At 43.6% G+C, this 18,493-nt stretch overlaps 1 protein-coding gene and 1 long non-coding RNA gene across 5 annotated transcripts in view; both read right to left on the reverse strand.

The window, feature by feature from the left end:
* Positions 1 to 18,493, reverse strand: part of GALNT9 (polypeptide N-acetylgalactosaminyltransferase 9) — a 410,584-nt gene that overhangs the window by 112,177 nt on the left and 279,914 nt on the right. For 3 of the 4 annotated variants that reach the window (XM_086855455.1, XM_086855456.1, XM_086855454.1), the window contains one exon: positions 14,349 to 14,503. Coding sequence is in view for 1 of the 4 variants with exons in the window: in XM_023937470.2 (XP_023793238.1) it covers positions 14,349 to 14,589 (241 nt within the window). In the remaining 3 variants the exon portion in view is untranslated. Of the gene's footprint in view, positions 1 to 14,348; positions 14,891 to 18,493 lie in introns of those variants that run through there. The other variant, XM_023937470.2, reaches the window with a different exon arrangement.
* LOC147649895 (uncharacterized) lies at positions 1,898 to 4,939 on the reverse strand. Its single transcript, XR_015277650.1, has 2 exons — positions 4,787 to 4,939; positions 1,898 to 4,112 (listed from the first exon to the last, which is right to left on the reverse strand). It is a non-coding gene; the product is annotated as an uncharacterized LOC147649895 (long non-coding RNA).

Genomic DNA, 18,493 nt, shown 5'->3' on the forward strand with positions numbered 1-18,493 from the left:
CTCATGTCAACATACACCACAGCTGTGCCTTGCTTGTCAATGCCAGGCTGCAGTGCCTCCTTCCATCAACCTCTTAATGTGTGTATGATTTAATTTTCTGCCAGCAGGACAAGTCAGCTCAAAACCAAACATGGGACACATTTTAAACAGCAAAAATTCAGTCCTGAATCAGCACCTCAACCAAAATGCTTACAAATTAACAAATTATGGCATATTTGAAGCTAAAATGGATGAAGTAAATTATTATGCAGTCCTCCTAATTGATGAGATGAAGTGACAGCCACATTTATAACAGATCTATCTACTAGAGGATGTGCCCAGCTAAAGGTCTGAGTCTCCCCTGCTCACAAAGGAGGAATAGAAGTCCACGGTGCTGAGAATCTTACTTGGTTTTGAAGTGCCTTGCTATTGTTAAAGGAAATGTTGAGTCTGGATTTGGTTTTGGCTCTAGAAAGGAAAGCTTTAGCTCTTTATATTCATAAAAGAAAGCCTATTTAGAAATGAAAGACACAATGTTGCATGGATAGCTTGTAACATACAATTAATCAGGGATTTATCAAGGACAAATAAAAAGAATTAGGTACCACATTCTCTGGGGGAAGCAAATCAAAGGATGAGATAGCTTTGCAAAAGAAAGGAGAAATGAAGATAAATAGCAATTGCCAATAAATTTGAGAAAATAAAGATGTAATGTTAGGGAAAAAATATTGGCACAATGTTTTATTTAAAAGCGGTAATAAAAACATGGCTTACTTTGATTTCTGCCCTTTCTGGTTTATTGTTGATATAAAGATAAATTGACTCAGACTTCTAGGAGCGGGAAAGCTACAATCTACTATTACAGGCACTTTAAAAAACCAGCCCTGCTATAATAACTGGTTCATTATTAACAAGATTGGCTTCATTGCATGTGGGTATTTGTACAAATTGACTGCGACCTAGGGCTGATTTAGGTCCTGACAAACCCACAGCAGGACCCCTGGGCTTGCCTTGGAAAAGACAGGATGGATTTGGTAACAATGTGCTGCTTTGATCCACCTACAGAGCACGTTTAAATTACCACACATATATAAAATTCAGATCATATATAAAGACAGTGGCCAAGTTTTTGAAGTTATGGATCACCCCTCCTCAATTTACCTTCCTAATGCCACTGACTGCAACAGTGCTTATCTGGTTTTCACCAAGGCAATGTAAAAAGAAACTCAAGTTTTCGGAGACTCAATTTTTCTTCAAGCTTTCCTTTCCTTCATGCCAAAATTCCATGGAAGAATGAATGTCCCTGTCCCCTGATGTGTCTCGGGTTTGTACTTACGACTACATTATGAGCTGTTCAATTACACAGTAAAGAGAGAAATGAGGATAGTGGTAGAAGGTGCCTTTATACAGGAGAAGATCATCCTTCAGTGGAGAGACTGGTACAGATCAAAATTTGAATTTCAGGAACCCGAGTTCCGAGTTCACAGTTTGGGCTCATCACTCCTCAAGGACAAAAAGCAGACGCGCTCTCCGGTCACGCTTAAACCTCAGGTCACAGCCACATCTCTCCCAAGCAGTGAGAGCTTCCCAGCACCAAGTGGTGCCAGAGCAAGGCAGGGCTGAGCCCCTGGGCTGTGACGGGGAAGGTGATGAGATGAGCAGCAGGACGTGCGTCACGCCGCCGAGCACAGAGCTCCGCGATCGCTGCTCTGCTCCGCTCGTAATTTAATTATTCACTCCCTACTGAAAGGCACTGAGACAGTGGGACCCGAGTCTGCCATTTCAGCAGGCTGAAAATAAAGCAGCCTTGCCTGCAGTACTGGTGTAGTGTCAGGGAAATGTCATGCTGCTGTAGTTATTAACTGAAATAAGCAGGAAAGTAGAGAAAAAAATGCTTGTGCTAACATATTGCCAATTAACAAAGCAAGCAAAGCAGTTCAATGTGCACATCTGAGTCTGGTTCCTTTAAAAGCTCAAAACTTAATTTTCGTGAGTGTGTTTAAATAAGTAAAAATCCCATTTGTCACCAATATGATTTTTAGCCTGGTTTGCTAAGAAAAAAACATTTTGTGGGATCATGCTGTCTCCATTTGTCTATCAGTCTGCTTCCCTCTCCAAACTCTCCCTTCACTCTGCTTGTTAGATTTTGAGGACTGCTTCTAACTTCAGCCAAAGCTTGGCAGACAATCAGAGGTCTCCAAAAATTGCATTTCTGAGAGTGCCACAGAAGCTGACATCTGGGAAGAAAAGTGCCATTAAAAAGTTCCTACTGAGAGAAGAGGTTTGGTGAAAGATCAAACACAAGAGACCTCTTGGAGCTGTTAGACACCAACCAATGATTCACTTGTGGTTTGCCAACCCACAAGACAGTCAGCTTTCTTGGTTTAGCTGCTCAAGGAACTAAACACATTTTTAGGATTAAATGTGTTAATTACTGTTGGATGCCTGGCTGTTATTCACACACTGATTAACAACATCACAAAGTTAACCTGAGGACACAGGTATGGGGAGGGGATCAGGGGAGCACAGAGATGGGCTGTCACCACAGATAAAGAGCACAGGACACCCCCCTGGAAATGAAGACCATGTCTCCTGGGTTTGGGACTTGCATTTCAGCACCTTAGAATATTTTCTTGACCCCTTCTGTTCCCAGTTCCAGCTTCTGTGAGCTCACAGACTCTGCTCCTTGTCAGGTTAGTGGCAATGATGAGAACCAGTGTAAGTGATAAAAGAACCTGGTTTGTGCTCACAGATTAGGGGATTCCTAATGAAATAATGAGGTATGTGTGTGATCCCATTTAAAACTACTTTTCCATATTACAGAAAATTCACATGGAGATGTCTGACTTGCTAGATTATCACTTCTTCCCTTGGAAAGGGAGAACACAGGCTTAGAGGTGAGGCACCATGACAGCAGGGCACATCACTCTTCTTCCCCTGGAATTAATAAAAAAATTAATCCTTCTGATTGTTTATAGTAGGAGTGCTTTTCCCTCCCCACCTTTGAAAGGAATACAAAGTCTGATCCTAAAACCCATGAAGCCTCATGAGCACAGGAACAAACAAAACCTCTCTTTCTCTTTCTAACAAGGAATTTGTCAGTTCTGTATCTGTCAAAATACTTTTGAACTTAATCAACCTCTAGTTTCACAACCATGTGCTGAAGCTCTGAGGAGCCACAGGCATGCAACATCACCCATCAAACAGATTAGAGCAAATTCTTGCAGCTCAGGGACAAAAGAGAAGATCATATGCTGATTTCTGCTTCTAAAATGAATTTCCATCCTGAAATATCATTTTGCTTTTTGACAGTACAGTGTGTCTCAGCCTAGTCATGTCTAATTGGTGCTGATCCTGCATGAGCTGTCCTGTTCTCTGGGCCTGGTTCTGACTTTGCTCTCAGTGCCATAAGGAAGCCATGCAAAAGCTTTTCTCTCTTGAAACTGGTCCACAATAATTTCAACACTCCATGTTAAGATGCATTGTCAAACTGTGGTATGGCCTTCCCAGAGTGACCAGTCCTATGTAGTGCTGCCATGGGGAGCTTCACCTCTTCTCAGGGCCAGAACAGTTCTGCCAAGAGCTGGGCACAGACCCTGACCCCAGTCCACTCATCCCATGAGCACTTCCATCAACTGTAAGTGACTGCAATAAGGAAAATTTCACACTGGCCTCATCCTTCCCCAGGCTCCACTGTGTCTCTTTGACTCTATTTGTGTTCCAGCTTCTTGTCAGCATGATTAAAGGCTGAGAGATGCCTAAAGAAGTAGTCCTGTAACATATGCAAAAATCCTTCTGCAATGATCATCTCCTTCTGCGAGGGCTGCATCACTCAGCCCATGTCCCTTGGCACACTGGGCTGCTCCATCCCAGCTTCAAAGTTAAGGCCATGTCTTTGTTCCCTCATAAATATTTCTCCTCCATTTACGCACATCTTTTGTTCACTCTTCTCATTGTGCAAAGAAGACTGAAAATTTTCACTTTGTGAACTTTTTTAACGTGTGACAGAAAGAGGGAGACAAAGAATCCAGTTATTAGGCAGATCAGGTTCAGAATGAATCACAGAAGAAATTCTTCGTTCCATGACCTCATCTGAGAGGGCTCTCTGCAGCCTGGCTTTGAGTTATGTGGGCCTGGAATGGGAGCATAGCTGTGAATATGGGACCCATACCAAGCTGACTCTTTCAGGAAACAGAAGGTTTTACATATAACCCCACTGGATACAAGCATTATAAAAGGCACTTCCCTTCCGGAATTAATTTTCTGTTGAATGGAAACACATTGAGCCAGATGGATCTATTTCAGGAGGAGCATCAGGCTGGCACAGGTCTACAATCAAAGATTATTGGGTTTGTGTATTCAGAGCTGGAATAGCTGAGGTGAAATGTTCAGTGCAGGTGCTGACATGGTCACGTCTGCACCTAAAGGAGCCCCCCATAAAGGATGTCTTCAGAGAGTTTGCCAAATATTAAATTGAAGAAAGATGTGACATTTATAATTAATACCTGCAAACATTTTCACTGCTCCTTGCAACACTAGCAGTGAAAAAACAAAAGACATTTTTCAACTGCTGAGAAAGTTGTGCAACTTCTGACAGATGAAGAAGTTCATTAAAGAGTTACCACTCTTTAGAAACAACTGGCCACCTGGAAGAAAGATGGTACCAGTGGAGAATTCGGCTGCCCACATCCCTGTGATGGTTTTGGAAAGTCAGCAGCCTAAATCCACAGACCTGGGGATTCTCTAGGGGGCACACAAATTATGTAACAGAACTACCAAAAAAAGAAAAAATAATCAGTTTCCATACCCAAGGGTAGCACAGGCTCACACCTAAGCCACCCAACCACTCATTTTTCCATGCCAAACCCACTCATTGCTTGTGGAAATTGAAAGCATCAACGTTTTCAGCAGCTGGGCAGCTTAGCATTAGGCTGTTTAATTACTCCAACATGCTCAGCTCACTCTCCCCTCCTGCCCCACTCCCATCTGTTACATGGAGCCACCTGTAATCCATCAGCAGGTTTTAGCATTAACAGCTCTGTGCTGGAAAAGCTGTTTTTCCTGTTAGAGGTGTGAACAGTGCCTGGTCCCTGCTCTGTGCTGGGAACACACCCAGCACTGACCCCCAGCTCACACCAGAGCAGTGGGTTCAGCACTGGCCACCAGCTGAATTCTGCCCCTGGCAGCCACCTGTGGGGCTGAGTTTTGCAGATACAGAATTTTTCAGCTATCAGTAGCCTCATTTTACACATGGATGCATGACCAGAAATCTGTCTTACAAGGAGCCTATAGAGCAACTGCAAATTTCCATCCTGAGGAAAACTAACCTTTGGGTTATACAATGCCATTTCAATTGGGGATATTTTTAGTCTTATCACTGCCTTCAATTCAGTGTGCACAGGAAAGAATACCACCAATCTTTGCTACAACATAAGGCTTGCTTGAAAATGAGTTAATATAACAAAAAATACATTTTTATTTACAAATGCTGTTCATCCTAGAGGCATATGAGAGCTGTAGAAAAAATAAACTCGATTTCTAAAAGGGCAGTAAGGCCCCATTGCCAAATAAAATACAAAACCAGCATAAAAAATCCAAATGAAAAACAACCAATTAACCCTACCACCCACCCAAAATGCTAGAGGAAAAAAATAAAAGAAGCAGCAAACTTCCCCAATATTGCAGAAAAGGGCTTTCCAGCTGTCTTCATGGATATCTTCCAAGTGAAACAAAATCCTATGTAACAAACCTCCTTTTTCTTTGCAAATGGTTCTGCAGTACCACTGGAAGACGAGAAGTGCTCATCTGATCTGGTCTGGGAGCTTCTTTTTTGCAGAATGTGAACTGGAGCCAAACAGAGCAAACACAGAAGCATCGAGAGCCCCCAGAATTGGGAGTCAGAAGCAAAAAACCACAAAGTTCATCAGATCTCTACTAGAAAGGGGAATCCTTCAAGGGGGAAGGACCCTGTTCTCAACCCCACTGAAGTGGTACAGGAAAGGCTTCATCCCTTGATACATCATCATGACTACCAAACCTACTCTTCATCCTGTGGCAAAAATGCTTTCACTTGGCCAAATTTACTACTGGAGCTACTGTACTGATAACTACTGACTGTCCTGATGCCTCTGGATCAATAGCAAAGATTAATTTAGGCAACTGATTTCAACAGGACTAAGTGCACGGGTGAGCTGAGGAGAATTTGAATCATTGCTGCAGTCATAAAAACCTACTTGAGGCAGTCACCCCGTGCAGCCAGCAGTGTCTGTCACCCCACACACTGCTACAGCACAGCAGGGCTGGCAGCATCTGCACTTTGCTTAGAAAGCAGAGTCACTTTTGTGCCTGGCTTCGATTGCCAGCTCAGCAAACTGCTGACTCAACCACAGACGTGGCTTTCAGCACTCCCCAGGAACAAAACCCAGGAACGTACCCAGAACCCCAGAGACACCAGCTCTGTGCTGTGAATCCTGCAGCCCACAGCAAACACAGGCCTTGCCACAAACAGCTTCTTTCCACAGGGGAAGGAGGTGTCAGGAGCCTGCTGGGGGAGAGCAAGGCTTGTGCCAGTGCTGTGCCATTTTACACATTTTACACATTTTTACAGGGGCTGCTCAGCCCAGGGGAGATCCTGGAGTTGCAGCAGCCTCTTGGGCTTGTTGCTCTAACATGAGGCCTAGGAGGCTGAGACTGAAGCAAATGCACACTAAAGAATCCCAGAAGCCAAGCATGTTCCTTTGTATCCTCATCCCCCAAATCTGGGTTATTTAAATGTGATTCCAGACACAGGAATTCCAAACATGCTGTGAAACAGATAACACTCTCCTGTAGTACTTTGGCACCAAATATCTCTGCCTAACAGAACCATTTTTAAGTAGCAGAATGCTACTTAAAGAGAAGCTCTTTTAAAAACCTTTTCCTTGGTTTAGTTTTCTTCATCATGGCCCACTCTCCCAGGATGGCATGCAAATTACAGCTCATATATTAAAAATATAAATCAGACTGGTGGCAAGTGAAAGTGCTTCTAGAGAATGGCTCCATAGGAGGTGATAAAAGTCTTAAGATATTCAGAAATCTATACTCTCACCTTCTCTAAAAACATTTTGCTCATTTACTTCAACAACTCTTCATCCCCCAAGAGAACTCTGCGTCCACACTGCGCATGATGACAAAGCAGAATCACTCTATTGTCTCCTCAGCTCTCTACCCTGATGCTGCCCTCAGACTCTCCTTCAGAGCCAGTAATCAAGGACATATTTGAAGGAAAAAAAAAAAAAAAAAAGAACAAAAATAAATTAGGCCTTTTGCCATTTGTCAGAGATTCTCAAAACCATCCCATTTCTGCTGCATTGTTTCATTGCCCTCAACAAGGATACAAAACAATTCATGGCCTCAGGCTCCTCCTTGCTTTGTGAGAAGATCCCTCAGAACAACTTATCCAAGTAAATTAAACACAGACACAGAACTGTTCAGAAATGAAATGGCCTGACAAGTGCAGTAAGAGGGGCAGGGACCTGGTGTGAGAGCTCCTCTGGAACATCCATTCCACTGGATTTCCCACAGCAGGTGCTGCTGGACTGGTTTTCCATGCACAGCAAGGAATCCAACCTGGCTAAACCAAGTGAAATAAAAAGTTAGTGCAAAGAACTGCAGAAAGCACAGGCCCCCTTCCCTCACTGTGAGGGGAGAGCATCAAACCAGAGGGATAAGAAAACAGAACTCAGCTCCAAAAATACCACTTCCTTGGACATCTACAGACGTGCACATACACAGCTCACTTCATCCGGACCTACACCAGATCACGGGCGTGACATCACTTCAAGAAATAAGAACTCGAAAGCCCAACAGATCAAACTGAGAAATAACCAAGAGAACCAAGGTTATCAATTTTATCCCCAGCAGCACTAAAGTATGTTCAAATTCAAAATAACCCCAACTAAATCAAAGGGTCCTACAGCAAGTTGCATCACTGCTGCCTTCTGTTCAAGAAATCTTGGCTCAGGAGATGGCCTTGCAGTCCTATTACCTCCTCTAGGACCTGCTGAGGAACCAGTAAGTGCCAGTTGTGCTGTATCTTGTTTTCAGAACTGTCTGGAGAACCTAGATATTCCAGAACACCTGAAAGGACAGAAACTCTAGGGCAGAAAGACAGTTTTAATCTGTTTGCACCTGCCCTGCTGTCCCAGAAATGGGATTTGTCTCCATCTATGAAGCTTTCAGATATTCACAACCATTTCCACGGCACCACAGCTGTGTGTTTTAGGAAAAGCAGACACATCCAGTTAGTATTTGGCTGTTTTAGCTCTGTGCTCTCAGGAGAAGATGACTTTGGGTCGCTGGGAGGATTTTTCTCTGGCTTTCGCTCTCAGGAACTCGAGGCATCTTATTTCAGAGGACAGTTTTGATCAATAGGACTACAACAAGGTTGGAAGCTGCTCTGCTGTCACTGGCTCTCTTCCTTCCTGTTATCCAGAACATCACAGGCTCTTTTCATTTTCTACTTTTTCTTTATTCTGCCCTTCAGTGTGTTGGCTTAAACTAAATGATGGTAATGACTACCCAGAGAAACCCCACAAACAACAACAATAATCAAAAAGTATGCCAAGTATGCTGAGAAAGAGAAACTGAGTGCCCATTAGTAAAGTTAGAAAGGAGCATTAAAAAAAGGCAGATCTGTTAAACATGACTCATTTATTTTCCTTCCTTTCATAAATCTTAGTATTTATTTCCTTGGACAAGTGCCACACATTCAGTGTCTGGATCCTCATTCTAAAATGATGTTCCTGGTTTAACAGCTACCTTAATTTACTATATACCTTTATTCACTAAAACATCAAACAAACAAACAATAAAACCCCCTAAACTCAAAAAAACCAGCTCCACCTCTCTCTATCAAGGGTATTAAGTTAAAGGCAGGTTTTCTAATCCTCTAAGCCTGTGCAGGGGCTGTAGGTGTACAACCACCACACTGCAGCTCCTCTCTGGGAAGACGACAGACCCATATTTGCTTTTCCAATTCCAGCTAAATGTACAAAGAAATGGAAAGATACTGAACCAGAATACAGCTGAAGAGTCAACAATAACAACATCAGGCAAAGGTTTCCTTTCTGCTTCTGTAAACACTGCTTTTAATCTCATATGGTACAAATGATTCAAGTTCCACACAAATGAGTCAATGACAAAATTGCCACATGATTTTTTTTTCCTGTCAAAATAAGCTTTCTTCTCAGCTACAAAGGCAAAAAGCAGAAACATTACATAAAAAATAGTTACCACTATATGAAACACAGAGTACAGAGAAAGACTTTAAAATCACTGATGTGCTGCCGGAATGGAGACATATTTTTTTGTGTTTGTCAGTATTTTGCAGAGCTGAGTGAAATTTTTCCTGTTTTACAAAAGAGAGATGCCCTCCTTTTTAACTAAACTTTTTAGAACTTTTCTTCCTAAAGTGCTAAATAGAATAATACTATTTCAAATATTACCTTATATTTATATAGGGGCTATCCAAATATTGGCTCATTAGGTTTCCCTTCTGTTGTTTTGAGGAATAAAACCTTGACCTTCCTGAAAGCACTGACTGTGAGTTCCCTCAGCTTCATAAATGAGACTAACACAACTAAAGCAAATGTGATGGGGAAATCAGTCTGTCAGACTTGGCCATAACTTTGCAATACAGAATGTCAGGATTGTAGCAATGGTGACTTACCCAAGCTTGAGAAAATGACCCAGCACAACAGAAATTACTGTGTGGTAAGCCAAGAAATGGAAAAATGGCAGCCTAACTTAAAAAATAAAAAAAAATTTAAAAAATTTTAAAAAAGTTAGTGTTTTTCTCTCCTGGCTTCATGAGTACCGACCTAAAAATGTCCTCAAAAGGAGACCAGGTGAAGAGAAGCTCATCATCAGGATAAGGAAACCACACATCTGAGATCAGAGCCCACAAGTGAGCTGGAATTTCTGGAGATGTTTAGGTGTTAATTTTGCCAGATGTATGTTAGCAGCAGACCATAAACATATAAAATAGAAATAGTTCTAAAAGGTGTGGGTATGAGAAGGTGCAGTTTCATTGGTACACAGCTGCAGTCACACTAAATGTGACCTGTGCACATGTGGCTTTACCTCTCTCCTCTGGCAAGGAACTGCTCTTCAGCTGAGAGCTGCCAGCTGTAAAAACTTCTTTTTGATAATGTGGACATGATGTGGACATTCACATGACTTTCCTGCAGCTTGTTCCCAACCATTACTTTGAAATATGGAAATTTGGACCCATTTTCAACCAATCCCAACCTTATGAAGAATAAACTCCCCTTTTAAAAATACTACTGTAACTTTTACCTATGCAGATTGCCAGGCTGAATTTTAAATGCAATCACTTTGCTTCCAGTGCACTCTAGAAATCAGGAGTCCCAGTCAGCAGGAATCAGACTCTGCACCCAGGACCTGCTATTTCCATCATTTTAAGCCTCTCTCCTGCAATTATGTGAATTGTCCACCTTTTTCCCCAGCCTCCTCCATGAAATGCATATGTGATGTAAACCCCATTTATCACACTGGAAATTGCTATTGCATTTAATCTTCCCAAAGAGAGCAAAATCAAATTATGACGTGTAACAAATGATAACCTGTCAAATTCAAGGGAATACTCCCAACTTATCCCTCCACATCTAAAACAGAACAGGTCAAAGGGGTCAAGTGTAGAAGACATGGGTAAGAAGACATGATGTGAGAATACATAATGAGAAGATGAAAGCTCTCTTTATCTTTGCAGATTGAATGAAATCTAATTACATGCTGTATTGATTGTTGTGTATTACTGGAACGGGACAGTGAAAAGGGAAAAAGGCAATTAGACTGAAATTGTAGTCTGACCTTCAATTGCTTATGGCATGAAAGGTTATGCTCTACTTGGGGCATCAAAATTTCTTTATCCTCTATAGTGAATCATTAGCAACAGACTTAGATGCAAAACTGATTAGAGAAAAAAAATCAGTCAATTAAATAATGTAAAATTTTTTCCCTTTATAAAAAAAGTAAAGGCAAAGGAAGAAAATACCAAGGTGTTATCATTATGGTATTTAATGAATTGCTACCAAGTCTAGCTGGCACGAGTTCTGTGTTGAATGACAATAAAACAGATCCATCAATAGCAATACCATAGCAGAAAAATAAAAGGAAATATGGATTGCTCAACTAGCTCTATAATAACTCTTTTTTTCAAAATAAACATTGTACCCAAGGTCAAACATCAGGAGGCAATACAAAGTCTCACCAAGAAAATTCCACTGACACGTTTCATTGCTTTCCCTTCCCTTTACATGCTCTGTTCATTTGCTTCCACCAAACCCAGCAGCAGCTGAGCGAAAAGAAAGCTTTCAGAAATACTGTTTTACCCAAGTTGATAAAAAACCAGAGCACGAGCCAAAAGAAAACTATTGTTTGGGTGTATGTCTGCATGACTCTGCAGGGAATCGTGGCAATTCTCATTCATCCTATTCTAAAAACTCTTGTTCTGCCAAAGATAATTGCAAGGACCAGCTTTCTCCTGACTTTCATGCGTGGTCCTTTGCGTTCTGCACTGCACTCACTGATTTTATTCAGACTGAAAAGTTAATGAGTTCTCAAGTGATCAGTTTTGGGTTGCCTCTTTATACATTTCTAATGTTACTGCCTGTGTTTATTTTCCTTGCAGAAGGTACACGCTTCTAAATAACATTTCCTTGATTGTATGTAAACAAATATGTGTGACAGAAACAAAATTCTGTGCAGCTGCAGGGCTGGTCTTTCACAGAGTGACTTTTTATTGCAATGGATCATCTACAGAGTCCCTAGAAAATCCAGGTAGGTCTTATGAGTTCAGGTCTCATCTGAGTAGAAGAGAGAAATTAAATAAAACAACACTAAGATGTTATTAACAAAGACATACTTTGTATGGGAGCTCTAAATTTGCTGATTTCAAAGAGAAAAGGACCAAGAGCAGAAAACTGAAATACTGGGCTGGCCTGACCTGCTGCAGTGATAAAACTGAGCTGGACTCAGCCTCCTGGTGCTTTGAGGGGTTCTGGGTATGCAAGGAACTGGTATTCCTCCTGAATAAAATCTGTCTACCCACGTCTGTCTCTGCACATAGAAGAGACTTTGACCCACCTTATGAAAAAGCACCATCCAAGACAGCCTCAGTCAGCTCTCTAACCTTGTATCAGGCAGCATGTACAGGACAGGGGCTGAGAAACCTTACCCAACGTTCAGGTGAAGCTGCAGAGCTCCAGAGCACACGGAGTGTTTGTGTAACACCAGCCTTGCTGTGTGGCACAGCACAGCTCTGTCAGACAGGCTCCCCTGAATCCCCACTGCTGAGCAGCAATTCATGCCCACTAATGGCATAAATAATGAGTCATGATATTACAAACAGAATAGCAGTGAGCTAAACCCAAACAGAGATGCTCAGTGCTGATTTCACTTACAGCAATGCAACTCTGGTGATTTCAGTGGAGCACCTCCCAATTTCTTAGGGCTTTTTGCTTCTGTTGAAACATGATGGGGGGAAAAAAAGTTTTTTTTTCAGAATGATGATGAAAGAATTAATCTGTGTTAATGTATCCTTGTGTAATTATAAGAAACCAAGCAAACATATCAGACAAAAATGAAGGGGAAATAAATAGGAAATTTGAACAGCTCAGCTTGAAAAACTTTCTGTATTTTCCTATGTAAGAACTTTCAGGAAAAGAAAACTGCCTGCGGTGTTTGATGTTGCTGAGAAAGCAACGTAACAGCAAGTTCAAGTAATTTCACCATGAAGATCCATATCCAATAAATGGAATTAAAGAAGATGAAGGAAACAGTTCCCAAAATAGAGGCATGCTTTACAGAGAACTTCCAGTCATTGCGTGCGATGGTGCCTGCCTAGCACGTTAAGGACTCCTGCTGATTCTCCAGGGGATGCTGTGCTGAGATGAACACAGCACAGGGAAATCCTATCCAAAGTCTCCCCTATGAGCAACACAAAGAACAAATCTATCTGGACCAAAAAAACACATTAATTTAGCTGGAATGGATATATCTTGCAGAGCGATCTAATTTAGTTTGGGAACTTTGTGGCTTTGTGGAATTCACGGGAAGGATTTTCCTCTTAAATCCTCCATTCTTCAAAACTGTTGCAGAATATGGTTAGAAAACACAGCTATTGATACTTTCCCTCTAGTTCCTGGACGTGTGGGTTTGGGACTAACAGCCCACTCCACGTTCCCCCTCTCTCTGCCCTGTTTATCCTGAGGAGAGTGTGAGGGGATGCCTGTCCCTAACACTTACTGGCACAAACTGCACGTTACCATAACAGCCTAACTTACTTAGATTTATACATTCATTCACAAAAGTATTAATAGGAAACATACTTTATGCTAACCCTCCTATTTGTCTGCATTCTAAGGTTACAGTAGCTTTTCTTAAATCAATGTTACGAGTAAGGTTTCCACACACAGCCTAGAAGCACATTTGCTCTACTTAAACATATTTACACTAAAAATTTTATTTGCTGTGAAACACTAAATGCTACATTTATATTATAACTTCATGCAAAAGCTCACTCCTTCAGCTTTTTCTTGTCCAAAACACTGCTGTATTTAATCACATACTTATTTCTTTGATGTCTCACACTTAGAACGTTACAAATCTATGCAAATAAAAATGCACTCATTTTGAAGAATTAGTTTCTATATGAAATGTTATCTGTCCTATAACAATTTTGATGGCTTAGCCTGTTTTAACTATCGTGGAAGGGTTCTTTGCTTACCTAGCAATATTTTTCAAGGCTGGTGAATTAGTATAGTAAGTCATAAAAAGAACTGGTGGATACTTCCCCTCCTCATCAATGACGATAACAAATTTAAATGGAAAAATCATTAAGGGAACATATGGGTGCTATGTTTAAACAGACCATTAATAGTGCACAACGTAAGAACCCAGCAGGATGTTTTTAAAGTAGTTCTGAAACCAAGAATATGACTTTCAGCTATAATCTAACATTGTGTTTGCTACACAAACGATTTCCCATGCAGAGTTAATATATCCAGGCAAACTGTAAAACATGGTACAGTTTGTAGGGACTTCCTCTGATCCTGAAACCCCTGAACTGCAGCCTCCTGAACTTTTCATCTATTGAGGAAGTCCTGACTTTGGACCAAGAGTTGGCAGAGAGGCAGGGTGACAGACAAATCCCTCCAGCAAAACCCCGCATCACCTCTTGCCCTCGCTTTTCAGCACTTGAGTGCTGGGGTCGCTTCGATCGGTGCCGGGCTCCCCTCCCGGGCCGGGGGGACACAGCCTGCAGCACCCTCCCGGGACACAGGATGTCCCCTCCCCGCCCCTCGTACCATTGAGCTGGTTGTAGACCACTTCCTCCAGGTGGTCCAGGCGCTGCAGGATGGACTCCCTGTCGGCCAGGCTGCCCACCTTGGCGCCGCGGCTCCTGGCCCGGCGGTCCGCGCTCCGGACGATCTGCACCAGCTCCTGGGAGCGGTCCTGGATCCTGCAGTAGACGGAGAAGAGGATGATGCCCACGAAGACCAAGATGTTCACCGTCAACAAAGTTTTGATTTTCCGTGCCACCGCCATGGGAGCCGCGGGCGCGGTGGCGGGGGGCGCATCCAGGCGCGGAGAGCGGCGGCCCCGCGGCCACCCGGAGAGGGGAGCGCCCGGGGCGCGGAGCGGAGCCGGGGGCAGCGGAGCCGGGGGCAGCGGAGCCGGGGGCAGCGGAGCCGGGGGCAGCGGAGCCGGGGCAGCGGAGCCGGGGCAGCGGAGCCGGGGGCAGCGGAGCCGGGGGCAGCGGAGCTGACGGGAGCGGAGCTGACGGGAGCGGAGCTGTCCTTCAGCACCGCCGCGCCGCTCCCCGCCCCGCGCCCGCCGTCGCCCCGCGGGGCCCGCGCAGCGGCGGGCAGGGCGGCATGGAGCGGGGCCGAGCGCTGCTGCTCCTGCGAGCGCCGCCGAGCCTCCTCCTCCTCCTCCTCCTCCTCCTCCTCCTCCTCCTCCTCCTCCTCCTCCTCCCGCTCCTCCGGCGGCTCCCGCTCGCCCGCCCTCGCTCGCTGTCCGCCGCCCCAAACGCAGAGCGCCGGTGCGGAGTGACGTGCTCCGGGGCTCTCATCTACATGCACACGGCATGGGAGCCGCCCCGCTCCGCGCCCTGCGCTGCGGCCCCGCCGCGGGAGCTGCCGCTGCTCGCCCGCACAGAGAGCCGGGGGCCATTTTATCGCCGCTGCCCACCTGGAGAGGGCTCGTCCTGCCCGAGCCTCGCCGCGGACAGCTCCCGAGGGCGGCAGGACGAAGGTGTCCTTGGCTGCGGCGCAGCCCTGCAGGGGAGGTGATGCCCCACCCGTCTCACCGGTGGAAAAGAGATGGAACAAGTTCACACGCTCCCAGAGAGAGGGAGAGCCGGTAACGCGCTCAGCTCCGTGGGTTTCCCAGCAGCCCGAGTACAAAACCGGCTTGGGATCCTGCATGGAAATGATATGGTTGGGACCACATCCACGGGCAAGAGAAGTTCTTGCCAAGCATCCATAGAAATACAGACTCATAGAATAGTTTAGGTTGGCAGAAATGTTTAGGAGCCCATCTGCTCCAAGCCCCCTGAAATGAACTGGGATGTCTTCAGCTAGATCAGGTTGCTCAGAGCCCTGTCTGAGCTGACCTGAAATGTTTCCAGGGATCAGGCATCCACCACCTCTCTGGGCAACTTATGACAGCACTTACCACCCTCATCAGAAAATATTTATTCTTTATATCTAGTCTAAATTGATAATCTCTCTGATCAAAACCATTAACTCTTTAGTCTTAATGCCTATGGGCATTAAATATGACTTTCCAAGAGCTTCTCCGTTCATGTTTACAGTGATCCTCCTTTTATACAAAAAGATACACCCATCTCACTTGAAGGGCTGCCTACCCTAGGATATATCTGGGTTCTGGGGATTTTTCTCCTTTCATCCTTCCTGCTTGGTTTCGTTCTGCCAACTCAGAATCCAGCAAAAGTTAGAACCTTCCTGAGTTCACTGAAACTTGGCAAATCCTGCTCAGGTTTTCCTGATATAAATTCTGTACTGCTGGTCCTACTTCTGACCCTCCCAGTGCTCACCCTCTGCAAGGCCCCTGAGGGTGCAGTTTCTTTGAGAAGATGTGTTTCTGTCCTAGAGGAATTCTCACCTGGTCTTTTGAGGATCACCAGTGAGACCAGTGTTGAGCAGAAAAATCCTAAACTGGAGTTTCAGCATTACCCAATCTTATCCCTGGAAGAAGATGCCACAAGTTTCTGCAATGTCATCTCTTCCCAATATGGAAATATGGAAATATATCTAGGATTTAGTTATTTCCTACCTTACTGGATTCTTAAACACAAATAATGCCTAGGTGCAGGATCCAATCTTTCACTCAAGCTGTAGCAAAACTCTCTTAGTCACTCAGCAGAAGCAGCTCAGAATCTGAAATTTGACTATTTCAGTAGTATTCTTTTTGCAAATCTCCCACAGCACTACATTTTCCTAGCAAATAACAATTTGGTTTAAGAAAATATTGAGCTAATGCTCAAGTGCAGCTTATTTGAAGGCTCCACAGCATTTAATATATTATAGCAACACCTGCTGGTCTTGATATGGTTAAGAATCTGTTACATCCCTATTTCCATTATAAACTCCAAGCTCACAAGCTGGCCACAAGAATTCAGATTGGATTCTGACACGAGTTTATCATTTGTCCCAAGGCTTGTAAAACACCTTCAACTTTCTCAGAGAATTTACCAAGTTTTGATGAGGATTTTTTGCACCAGTGCAGTTTTAAATGGGCTTTCACAGACATGATCTCATCCATGACTGGCTTAGCTAAAGGAAACCACTTTTTGACCTAAGTAAATTTTCTTAAATGGTCAGCTTAAAATATTCTCATATTCTTCTGTACACACCACAGACTATGTGCACATGGCTGAAACCTCAACCAATATCTCTCAAATAACAAGTAGCTTATATAGCTCACTGTTCCTTCAGACATCTCAAAGCAAGTTGCAAAAGAGACACTAGAGCTGATTGAAGGACAGCAGAAGTGTTTCTGGAAAAAATTAATTATCAAATGATATATTTTATTTTTTCATTGGAACCAAACAAAAGAGGCACTGTAATATTTTCACACGAACAGCACTTGAGCTGAAGTACTGTTTCCTGCCCAAAAGGATCAAGCTCCAATTTTAATTCCCACAGAAAAAGCTTAAGTTGCCAAAAGAAAATTTGATCAAAATCAATATGTGTAACAGCTGGATTTCAGTGAAAATGCTTTAGCTGAAAGCATACGAATCAGTTCCAATTGCTGACCCATCCTACAAATGGAGATCATGGGAAGGCATTGGTAGCTGTTCCCAATCAATGGATCAAGCCAGAGGCAATGCTGGGATTCCATTCCAAACCACAAATCCAGTTTCTCTCCCTCTCTCACTGATTTTCACTCCTGTTCATCACCACAGTGTTCCTTTTTCCATTCATCACTGAAGATGGATCAGGAGGATGCTGTAAAGGCACACCGAGGTACGGTGCATTCAAACAGCAGCACACAGGTGATCACACTCTGCACCCCTGTGCTCCCACAGGGATGTTCCAAAGGGAACACCTGGATGAAGGACAGATGGCTGCAGATGAAGGTGGTGTCAAACAGCCAGAGGTAAAGACTCTGAAAAGCCAGTCAGCACTCTGACATATCCATCTGCCACAGGCATCTCCCTGAAAGCAGCAAAGATGCTTTATTGCCTTGGGGCACTTCTGAGCTGCTACTGGGCTGTCAAATGAGCTGGGGCTGTAATGGTAACAGCAGTTTGTAAAACCGAACCTTGCTGTTGTCTGGGGCTCTCCTCGAAGCTGTGCTTGGTCTTGTGCAATGTTGACCTTACAACAGTTATATTTGCTTCTGTTAACTCTTGGTGACTGCAGAACGCTCCATCCTGGCATGATGATATTGACATAGAGGAAAACTTCATCTGCTTCTGCATTTAAAATCCTGTTCCACTTAGCTGCTGAGGTATGAGACAGAAAATTTCACTTAAAACAAGAAGGGACTAAAATATTTTGCAAAGCACTTTGGTAGAGCATCAGTCTTAAAGCCATTATCTACAGAGCCTATCATGCAGCTCCTCAAGGCAACAGACTCTGAGTCAATCTGACTTCTGGGGTCAGTTAATTTGGACCTACTAACCTCAAACAATACACATTCTTTTTAGCCAGCTACAAGAAACCTGTAAAATGTGCAGCAACTGAGAATGATGAACATATCCACCATCATCTGGACAGTTGTCAAGTTTTCCCAAAAAGTGCTCAGAAAAATGAGACCATGTCAAAGTCCATCCCTACAGCAGAACCCTTGGAGACACCACATCATCAGTCCCAGGAGTGGTGGGTACAAACTCAGATAACCAGTGGGTTTCAATTTTCTATGAGGTGTTTTATGTTGAGTTTCATTTTTACTGAAATGAAGGAATTGGCTGATGAAACAA

Source organism: Cyanistes caeruleus, chromosome 18, assembly GCF_971803275.1.
Source record: "Cyanistes caeruleus chromosome 18, bCyaCae1.hap1.1, whole genome shotgun sequence".
NCBI lineage: Eukaryota > Metazoa > Chordata > Aves > Passeriformes > Paridae > Cyanistes > Cyanistes caeruleus.